Below are 11,860 nucleotides of genomic sequence, written 5' to 3' on the forward strand. Positions count from 1 at the left end.
AGATACAAATTCAAGATTGATAAGATACCGACAAATTCGATTAAGTTATTAAAGCATAATTATTTAAATTCTTAAACTTGTAGAAGACATTTTCATAGTTATTTTATTTGCAGCAAAATTCGAAATGTAAGCTTTTTATATGAACCAAATTTCAAATGGTGACAATTGATGACGATATTGTTAGAAAAATATAACCCAAAATTGTACGAAAGAACAAAAGCATAAAGTTCTTGACTGAGGCCTGTGTTTAACACAGTTTCCTTAAAACAAATTCGCCCTATATGAGTGTTTGTTTCCCAGGATACAACAGTGGAAAGCAATTCTCCTAGATTGCCCGAACCATCACTTGGCCCGGATTATACCTTGGTTGCAGCAAGAGAGAAAAGATGAAGCAGAAGCGTAAGAGAGGAAAAGATTGATTTCGTTTCATTTGGTGTGTTTAACCAGTCACATAGGGATTGTATATATACTACCCAATGTAACCGATGTCATTAAAACGGAATCGTAACTGTCACAATTAAATAAGAAAATTAATCAAAGAATCAAAACCGAAATCTATGATTAATAGCTCTTAATTCGTTTTTGTAACAGTTAACCAAAAAGAAAAAAATGCAAAAAAGGTCCTTGAACTTTTCGGGTCGACCGATGGTGCATTCGTGTCCGCAGGACGCGCGCTCGCACACAAGTTCAGTGGCCCGAAGCCAATTTGGTTCGCATTTGCACCCCCCCTGTGTGCGCGCGCAAGAGAGAGCCTTGGTTCTAATTAGTCTTACAAAGGTAGCTAGTCTTTGTAGTTATAAACCAATTTTCTTTTCCTTCTTCCACCAATGTGGGATGTGTTTTAAAAAACCCACTTGGCTCCTTTATCTTCTCTTCAATTGCCTTACTTTGACAAGTAATTTCTCATTCATTTTTAATCCGTTTTGGACGTGTGATATATCGAAACGTAGATATCATGGAGGAGAACACAAATATATAATCAATAACTCGTTTTGATTATATTTAGAGTATTAAATTTGTGCTAAAAATGGAGAAAATCCATTTTTGGAAATTAATAAAATTAATTTTCCAACAATCCCCCACATGAATGAAAATTGCTTCAGCATCCACAATTCCTAGCTGTTTTAGGTAAAATCCAGCAGTTGAATCATGCACAGGATAAGTAGGTTTGACTCTTTGAACCTTCCCTTAAGATACATATATATTTTTCTAGCGGACCAGTAGACTCGATGTCCTTGAACTGTTCTGCCATTTGTGTAAATAATCAATACATGTCTCACATGATTCTCCCTGACCTAGTTAGGTTCTCATTGATGTGTCCGTTTTGGACGTGGACACTTGCCTGGTTCTGTAAGAGCTCTTAGGAACTTGCCCATTCAATTCCCTTTGAAGCGACCCCACTTCTCTCTCACATAGGTGATTATAACATAATCATTAAAAGCTAAAGCTTGATGATTTCCAACTTATCACCAACTAGTATAAGCTTAACCTGCATCACTGTTAGTTATAGGAATGGGTTGGGGTTGACCCCCACAGTGATCCACATATGTTATATGCAAGTAGGTTGTCCCATTGAACCTAGATCTTGGGATCTCCAGTCAACTAGGTTGGGTTTTCCTTCGCAATAACTTATTCGTTCATGGGTTTTAATCCCATTCCTTTTGACGACTTTGCAACTAACTCCCTATTTAACCCTTTGGTTAGCGGATCCGCAATGTTATCCTTAGACCTTATGTAGTCAATTGAGATAACTCCAGTTGAGAGTAGTTGTCGAATGGTATTGTGTCTTCGACGGATGTGCCGGGACTTACCATTATACATAGCACTTTGTGCCCGTCCAATTGCTGATTGACTATCGCAATTGATTGAGATTGCAGAAACTGGTTTAGGCCATCCTCGTATATCTTCCAGAAATTGTCTTAGCCATTCAGCTTCTTCTCCACATTTATCAAGTGCTATAAATTCCGATTCCATGGTGGATCTAGCTATAACTATTTGTTTTGAAGATTTCCATGATATAGCTCCACCTCCAAGTATGAACAAAAACCCACTGGTTGACTTGGAATCTTTAATGTCGGATATCCAATTGGCATCACTATACCCTTCTATGACCGCGGGATATCTTGCATAGTGCAACCCATAACTGCGAGTGTACCTTAAGTATTGGAATACTCTTTTAATACTCTTCCAATGTGCATCACTCGGATTACTAGTATATCTACTTAGTCTGCTTATTGCAAAAGCTAAGTCAGGTCTGGTACAACTCATAAGATACATTAGACTACAAATAATTCTTGCATATTCGACTTGTGCAACTCCTTTACCTCTATTTTTACTTAGATGATGACTTGTATCAATTGGTGTCCTAGCGACAGTAGTATCACCGGAGTTGAACTTCTCAAGAATTTTATCCACATAATGGGTTTGATTTAATGTAAGTCCATTTACAGTCCTTGTGATCTTCACACCAAGGATGACGTCTGCCAAACCCATATCTTTCATGTCGAATCTTGCCTTTAGCATGTCCTTTGTTGATTGAACCATTTTATCGTTGCTACCAACAATAAACATATCATCAACATAAAGGCATAAGATAACATAACCCTCACTTGTGTTTTTAACATAAACACACTTGTCACATTCATTAATTTTGTATCCATTTTCTAACATCACATGGTCAAACTTTTGATGCCATTGTTTTGGGGCTTGTTTTAACCCATATAATGACTTCACTAGTTTGCAAACCTTTGATTCTTGTCCTGGGGCAACATACCCTTCTGGTTGTTCCATGTAGATTTCTTCTTCTAAATCCCCATTTAGAAAAGCTGTTTTAACATCCATTTGATGTACTTCAAGATTTCTTATAGAAGCGATTGCAAGTACCAATCTAATGGATGTAATACGTGTGACAGGAGAGTACGTATCAAAGTAATCAAGGCCACTTTTCTGTTTATATCCTTTTATTACTAGTCTTGCCTTGTACTTGTCAATGGTTCCATCCGCTTTCATTTTCTTCTTGAAAATCCATTTATAGCCTAGTGGTTTGCAACCTAGAGGTAAATCCACTAGCTCCCATGTATGGTTATGCAAGATGGAATCCATTTCGCTTTTAATTGCCTCTTTCCATTGAGGTCCTTCGGAAGAGGTGACTGCCTCTTTGAAAGTTTGAGGCTCTCTTTCAACCATGTAAGTGTAAAAATCATCTCCAAATGACTTCTCCACTCGTGCCCTTTTACTTCTACGGGGCTCTGCTTCTTCCTCTATTTCTTTTTCATAGGAGGATTCATTGTGCTCAATTAACTTTGAAGCATTTGTCTCAACCTTATGAAGACATGGAAACACATTCTCAAAGAACGATGCATTTCTTGACTCCATTATTGTGCCTTTTTGAATTTCTTGAATTTTTGAGTCATGCACAAGAAATCGATACGCACTACTGTTTTGTGCATATCCTACAAATATGCAATCAACAGTCTTGGGTCCTATCTTAACCACCTTGGGTGCAGGTACCACCACCTTTGCAAGGCACCCCCACACTCGGAGGTATTTGTAGGATGGTTTTAGGCCTGACCATAACTCGTATGGTGTTTTATCCGATTTCTTTCTTGGGACCTTATTTAAAAGGTAGTTAGCGGAAAGTATAGCTTTCCCCCACATTGAGGGTGGCAACCCAGAACTTAACAATATGGCATTCATCATTTCCTTTAAGGTCCGATTTTTCCTTTCTGTCATACCATTTTGTTGTGGTGAATAAGGTGCAGTAAGCTCATGTATGATTCCATGAGTTGCACAGAATTCCTTAAACGGTGATACATATTCACCTCCACGGTCACTTCTTAGTACTTTAATTTTCTTATTAAGTTGATTCTCAACTTCACTTTTATACACTTTAAACTTCTCTATAGCCTCATCTTTACTTTTAAGTAAGTAGACATAGCATAATTTAGTGCAATCATCAATAAAAGTAATAAAGCACTTATTTCCACCTTTAGATGGAATTGATTTCATGTCACACACATCGGTGTGAATTAATCCAAGTGGTTCGATTGTCCTTTGAATGGACTTGAAAGATTGTCGTGTTAATTTCGATTCAACACAAGTGTTGCATTTGTATTTTGAGTCAATGTGAAAGTGTGGTATGTGATTGAGTTTAATTAAACGACGAAGAGTATCAAAATTAACATGTCCTAATCTAGCATGCCATATATTTGAAGACTCAAGCAAGTAAGTAGAAGAGTTATTCATTTCATTATCATTGTCACTTGGCTTAAGAGCCATTACACAAAGTTTGAACATACCCCTATCAACATACCCCTTACCCACATACACACCATTTTTGGTTAACACAAATTTATCTGACTCAAACACCAAGCGAAAACCATGCTTGTTCAACAACCAACCCGACACAAGATTCTTATGAATTTCGGGTACATACAACACATCATTCAATGTCAGCTCTCTTCCCGACGTCATCTTCAACACAATCTTTCCAACACCTTGGATATCAGAAGTGGCCGAGTTTCCCATGAACAACTTGTCACCATTATCTACAACCTTGAAGTTTCTGAACCGTTCTCTACTTGAGCAAACATGACGGGTAGCTCCCGTATAAATCCACCACTCCCTTGGATTGGACTCCACAAGATTAACTTCAGAAATAACCGCTGCAAGATCGATGTCAGACACATATTTGGTTATCTTCTCCACAACATTTGCCTCCTTAACCTTCTTTGGAAGCTTACAATTTGCATCCTGATGACCTCGTTGGTCACAGTTATGGCAGTTTCCTTGAAACTTTTTCTTAAAAGTTCCACCTTTTGCTCCCAAGTTTGAACCCTTGTCTTTCTTTTGGAATTTGCCCTTTCCAGATTTATTCTTCCCAGAAGTTTGACCATGCTCCACCACATTAGCTTTCTCAGAAGTAGGGGTATAACTACTCTTTTGAGCTATCTTATTGTCCTCTTCAATTCGAAGGCGAACAATAAGGTCCTCAATGGACATTTCCTTTCTCTTATGTTTCAAGTAATTCTTGAAATCAACCCAACTAGGGGGTAGCTTCTCAATCATGGAAGCAACAGAAAAAGGCTCATTCAACCCCATACCCTCGACATATATGTCATGTAGGAGGACTTGTAGTTCTTGGACTTGGGACTTAACAGTTTTGCCATCCACCATTTTATAGTCAAGAAATTGGGCAACCATAAATTTCTTTGTCCTGGCATCTTCAGTTTTATACTTTTTGTCCAATGAGTCCCATAGTTCTTTGGCTGTCTTTGTTACACAATACACATTATAAAGTGAATAAACAAGGCCATTAAGAACATAATTCCTACACAAGAAATCAGAATGTTTCCAAGCATCAATAGCAGTTAAAGCTTGCACATCTCCTTCTCCTTCGGGCATCCGAGGAGCCTCTTCAGTTAAGAATCTAGCAAGATTCAAGGTGGTAAGATAGAAGAGCATCTTCTGCTACCACCTCTTAAAGTTCAGTCCAGAGAACTTCTCAGGTTTCTCATTATGATTGACCGGCATGGTCATCATTGGAGCTCCTTGAGCATTAGGAGTTCCATTAGGCTTTGGTGGTTGGGAACCTTCACCAGTATTCATGCTACAAAAGAAGCAAATGTAAAACTGTTAAAGATTAAAATCAATAACAACTAATACTGTGAAGTATTGTCTATTTCCAGAAAACAAGTTCTGAAAAGCTTCGAAACAAAGAAAGAATCTGAAAACTGTTTTAGAAAACAGTTTCTGAAAACAGTAACAAATTGTGGATGCAATAAACTTAAACAGATAGATACAAACATAAAATGTCTTAGAAAACGATTTCTGAAAACAGATGCTGCAAGTCTGAGGGAAGGAAAAAAAAATTTCGTTTTTATAAGCACTGTAAGACGAAACAAAGCCAATATATTTTTTTTCCACAATTTCGTTTCGCACAAACGATTTGTTTTAAGACTGTTAGGAAAATATAACCCAAAATTATACGAAAGAACAAAAGCATAAAGTTCTTGACTGAGGCCTGTGTTTAACACAGTTTCCTTAAAAAAAATTCGCCCTATATGGGTGTTTGTTTCCCAGGATACAACAGTGGAAAGCAATTCTCCTAGATTGCCCGAACCCTCACTTGGCCCGGATTATACCTTGGTTGCAGCAAGAGAGAAAAGATGAAGCAGAAGCGTAAGAGAGGAAGAGATTGATTTCGTTTCATTCGGTGTGTTTAACCAGTTACATAGGGATTGTATATATACTACCCAATGTAACTAATGTCATTAAAACGGAATCGTAACTGTCACAATTAAATAAGAAAATTAATCAAAGAATCAAAACCGAAATCTATGATTAATAGCTCCTAATTCGTTTTTGTAACAGTTAACCAAAAAGAAAAAAAATGCAAAAAAGGTCCTTGAACTTTTCTGGTCGACCGGTGGTGCATTCGTGTCCGCAGGACGCGCGCTCGCACACAAGTTCAGTGGCCCGAAGCCAATTTGGTTCGCATTTGCACCCCCCATGCGTGCGCACGCAAGAGAGAGCCTTGGTTCTAATTAGTCTTACAAAGATAGCTAGTCTTTGTAGTTATAAACCAATTTTCTTTTCCTTCTTCCACCAATGTGGGATGTGTTTTAAAAAACCCACTTGGCTCCTTTATCTTCTCTTCAATTGCCTTACTTTGACAAGTAATTTCTCATTCATTTTTAATCCGTTTTGGACGTGTGATATATCGAAACGTAGATATCACGGAGGAGAACACAAATATATAATCAATAACTCGTTTTGATTATATTTAGAGTATTAAATTTGTGCTCGAAAATGGAGAAAATCCATTTTTGGAAATTAATAAAATTAATTTTCCAACAGATATATACGATGTCAATAGTTTTTTAAAAAAAAATTTCAAATATACTTGTTTAGAAAAGAAACCAAGTATAAAAGAAAATTTCTATTGAAGTTCTCAATATAAAGAACTCAACTAAGAAACAAATAACCGTGAAACATAATGCATTGATAAAAGTTAATAGGCGTAATTTCGTATATGCCCTTGCTAAACATCTAAATATCGTATTTGCCCGGCCTAAACTCTAAATATCGAATTTACCCTTCTTAATGTTTTTTAATATCATATATACCCAAATCTATTTTTTTTTGATGATTTTAATTGATTTTTAATTGTTTTTCATAATCTTAAATAGTTATAATTAAAAAAATACATTTTAATCGGACAATAATGCCCTTAATACTTACGAGCTCAGATCATGTTTGCCCAATACATCTCAATCACGATTGCAGCCTCCAATCCTTTATCGCAGTTCTTCCCTGATGTGTGACCTTGTTCGTCGGACATTCTTCTTGCAATCACACGCATCGCACACATCAGGTACGTAAAGTCGACCCTCTTACTATTTTCCCTCTCTCCAATTCTGTTTGTGTTGTTGATTGATTTATTTTGAAATTCTAATTGGAATTCAGGCATGATTTTGGATTGGAGTCGTTATGAAAGGTTGTCACTTTCTTCCCAGCCTATGAACGGAATGAGTCAAACTCCAAAACTATCCGACTTGACACAGTCAGGTCGAATAAATAATTCTGATTGCCAAAAATCGATTTTCAGGGCTCTCATGCCAATAGATCCATTCAAATTCATTCATAGGCTTATTCCTTTCAGTTTAAAGAACATGTTGCACTGAATTACACAAAGGAAAATTAAAAGGGAAAAAGTCTTTGAATCTTCCCTGTTCTTTCAGCAACAACCAGATGATTTCATTTGTTTTATGGAATCATTTCTTTGTTATTGTTGGTATTTCATTCACACATGTTCCTGAAAATGAAGTCTTCATCTTTGATGATCAAATTTGTTTTAGCGTTAATATTGTTAAAAACTACATTGATCGACATTATTGGTGCTGAATTCGCACAGGTTTTAAGTGATCTCATGGAAGATTTAGATAAAAATTGGTATCTCAAAGGAGCTCCAAATTTAGGGTGTTGTTATCTTAATAATTCTAGCTTTGAACTAATTTGTTTCTCACTTGGAAACCCTGCAGGTTTATGGGTTAAGGACTTAATATGGACATCTATACATGGGGAAGTGAATTGTTGAACACACCCAACGAAATCAACAACAAAATTCAAGAGATGGAAAATAGGAATAGGTTGAATTCGATCTTACCTGATGCGATGATGCGACTATGCGACAACAGGGGGAATAAGGATGATGTGTGATGTGATCCGAAGGAAGTATTATCAGGCTGCAATCGGAAGGAATTTGCGATCAGATTGCAAAAACGTGTATGAAGCTACGATCGATAATCCCATGTGAAAGTGTATATTGGAAATTAGAACAAAGGGTATTATTGTCCATTTACATTGTTTTTTTAATTATAATGATTTAAGATTATGAAAAGCAATTAGAAATCAATTAAAATCATCAAAAAAATAGATTTGGATATATATGATATTAAAAAACATTAATAAGGGCAAATTCGATATTTAGAGTTTAGGCCGGACAAATACTATATTTAGATGTTTAGCAAGGTCGTATATGAAATTCTGCCAAGTTAATACATGAATTATTCATTCTGAGAACAAATGACATATTATTTAGAACATTACAAGCACAAAGGAAATCAAATAGTGACAATATGAAATCATTACAGACAAATCAATTCATACTTTCAAATTGCATATAAAACAATTATTATTTATCAAACCAAAATATAAATTAAAACCAAAGTTATAAATTAAAACTAGTAAGAGATATTATTCGATTAAACAAAGGAAAATACGTGTAGGGGATGACTAGACAACTTATGATGGAGATCTTCCTTAACCAATTGATGATAAAATCGATATAGAAAATCCTTAATATCCCACAATCAATGCTTAAGAAAACCCTAATTTCAGAAAAATAATGATAATTAAGATGAACAAAGATGGTGATAGAAAGTCAACAAAATTACCTGAAAAAGGGACGTCGATCATGCTTTTGTATTGATCTGGTGGCGGAGAAGGTGGCCATGGATTCAACGGAGGTGAACAACGGCGTCTTGGGTGGTTGTGGTTGTTCGGAGAAACGATGCACGACCTAGAAACAACGGCTAAATCATAAACGTCTTGAGTTAGCGAGTTTTGATGGTCAGATTAGTACTGCGAGACTACGACAATCGATGGTGCGATGGAGGGAGTTTGAGAGAAGAAGATATCGTTGTGTGTAGGAGGCGGTTTATTGATTAAGCCCTAGATGTACAGAGAGAGATGAACAAGGATATGGGAAATTTAAAAGGAAATCTAGGAGTGAGTGAGAAATTATAGGAACCGGCTAAAGTTATAATTACCAACAATTTCAGAATTTACACAAATGGTCAATTTGATAATAGCCTTAGATTTGAATATTTTGATGCTCAAGATCTGTTCTCGCATTCTCAACCTTTTAAGTGTTCCCATTTGATCCTATATATATATATATATATATATATATATATATATATATATATATATATATATATATATGCTTAGGTTATTTTGTTTTTATTAACTATTGTGTGCCAGAATGCACAGATCTGGACCAACGGATGGAATTAATCAATGCACATGATTTGAGAGTGTATGATATTACAATGGGATAACATATACCATATAATCACACAAATTTTAGCAAAAGGGTATTTTGGACAATTAACTACATTTATAAAAGGAAATTTTCGGATTTTTAGGGATAATTAATTCTCCTATTAATAAAAATCTGAATTTTTTAATTAATTCAATTTTAATTATAACTTAATTTGTTAACATAACCAATTATATTCTATCAGAATATTTTTTGCTAGAATGATGTTCTTTCAGAATTTTATTCTATTAGAATATTATTGAAGAATAACAAAATTCTTGAATCCGAGGTTGAAAAATAACAACATTCTAACATATTCTTATACATCCTAACTTAAATACAAATTCATACATATTCTTACAGACTAAAAGTCTTATGCATTTTAATATAATTATATAAATTCTAAAAGCCTATCAACAAAAATGAATAAAATTCTTAAAAAATAACAACATTTTTAAATTGTGAGTATGATCAAACTTTATTCATTCTTCAAGTTATTCATATTAGGTCTTCAACGCATTCTTCCAGCCATTCCTATCACAAATACAACATAAACTAATAATGATTAAAAACTTGTTACTTGCAATTAACTATCACTTTATATATTCTGGTAGAATACATAAAATACATTCTGGCAGAATACATAAATTTTATTCTGGCAGAATACATTATGACAAAATACATAGAATACATTCAAAAGTATTGTATTTACTGATAATATAACTTTATATTCCAAATATACAATAACGAGGGACAATAGAAATTGGAATTCAAAATCACAAATTGAACCAACATAATATAAAGACAAATTAATTACATTTTTAAACAATTACATAAAACATGTGTTGCTAGTAATTCTTACAGAATGCATACCACAATTTATCTATCCAAATATCACTTACAGGATCAAAGCTTTTTTTTCCTGCTGGATAGAAAAGAATTGTCGGGTACCCATCAGCCTTCCAAAGTCCAAAATCCCAAATCTGAAATCACGTTTGGACCTAATTGAAAAACATTTACGATTCAAAAGATTTAAATTAAAAAAATGTACCTTTGCCTTTGGATGTTCATTTGTAGTTCCATCCATCTTTGCTATTACTAAGGAATCAATATCACGTAAATATTTAGCAAGTTTGTTGTAAGTTGGTTCTAGAGCTTGACAATACCCACACCATGGTGCATAAATCTACATATAGATAAAAATGGGTTATAATGTAATTTTTCATTCCATTCCATGATGGAATAGACCATTCCATTCCTTCCTCGATTCCATCTTACCTCTAATAGAACATCATTTGACTCATCCAAGACAATATCATCAAAGTTATTCCGAACTACTATCTTCACATCACTATCATTCTAACAATCATCAAAAGAAAAAGTTATAACTTACTCTAACAATAAATATATAGAAACCAAAATCCCAAAAATAACAACTTTCATTCTCAGGAATTGGATTAGATTTATAGAAATCTTTAAGCTTTTCTTCCAAAAAGCCCTCCCTAAAAGCCTGACAATTTGATATAAAAAGGACATTAAGACATCAAGAAACACCCAATTGGATTCTTACATTCTTAATTGAAGACCATTGTCAATTTAATACCTTAAGGTTTTCAAAGGTCAAATCTTGGTCAAACACGAATTTCTTCCCATCATCATTTCCGGTATATCCAATAACCTGTTTAAGACATCCAGTATTTACATTCCATTTTGCAAAAAGTAAAAAAATAATAAAAATGAAAAGGAGAAAAGATGGATCATGGAGAAGTGCCTTACTTGTGGAGCATCTCCTGTGATGCCAAAATAATCTCCAACAGGCTTTCCAACATCTTCATTGTCCAATTCAACATATACAAAGATAAGTTGCATGATAACAAATAAAAAAATGTAGAGTTATTGAATCTGTTATTTGGGTATTATTTTGACATTTACAAAACTAGTAATTCCATATACCTTCCCCTTAAATAGCTTTGCAACATCCACAAATATCGGGAAAACCTTAGTTGAATCATTTGAAGTTGCTCCTTTGACTAGAATCGACTCTGACAGTGACATTGATTCCGTGGAAAGTGTTCGGTGGTTTGACTTTCGAATTGATATGAGCATCTTGATCTCTTGTCGGATTCGTGTCTTCCTCGTTCATCATTCTTTGCGTCTTTTGATTTGATAAAAAAGGGTAGTCGTGGTGGTCGTTGGCAGCAGTGGCTATGAGGAAGGTAGAGGGTAATCGCGATGGTCGACTGCGATGAAGATGAT

At 34.8% G+C, this 11,860-nt stretch overlaps 1 protein-coding gene across 1 annotated transcript; it reads right to left on the reverse strand.

Moving 5' to 3' along the window:
- Positions 1–5,469: 5,469 nt before the first annotated feature.
- Positions 5,470–11,473, reverse strand: LOC145111596 (protein disulfide isomerase-like 1-4). Its single transcript, XM_079047861.1, has 9 exons — positions 11,381–11,473; positions 11,208–11,282; positions 11,048–11,114; positions 10,883–10,965; positions 10,656–10,790; positions 10,507–10,563; positions 8,958–9,082; positions 5,665–5,751; positions 5,470–5,608 (listed from the first exon to the last, which is right to left on the reverse strand). Exons 1-9 carry the CDS (start codon positions 11,471–11,473, stop codon positions 5,470–5,472), a joined length of 861 nt encoding a protein of 286 aa, XP_078903987.1.
- Positions 11,474–11,860: the final 387 nt, after the last annotated feature.

Source organism: Lactuca virosa, chromosome 5 (assembly GCF_052849685.1).
Source record: "Lactuca virosa cultivar CGN04683 chromosome 5, Lactuca_virosa_CGN04683_v6, whole genome shotgun sequence".
Lineage (NCBI taxonomy): Eukaryota > Viridiplantae > Streptophyta > Magnoliopsida > Asterales > Asteraceae > Lactuca > Lactuca virosa.

Bases quoted from the DNA above. Each gene is read 5' to 3' on its own strand.
- LOC145111596 (XM_079047861.1), bottom strand. From the start codon at position 11,473: ATGCAACTTATCTTTGTATATGTTGAATTGGACAATGAAGATGTTGGA. The intron at 10,791-10,882 runs GTAAGATGGAAT...ATCTATATGTAG, and splicing joins CAAATGATGTTCTATTAGAG to ATTTATGCACCATGGTGTGG. The intron at 9,083-10,506 runs GTAAGTGATATT...CGTTGTTTCTAG, and splicing joins GAAAAAAAAGCTTTGATCCT to GTCGTGCATCGTTTCTCCGA.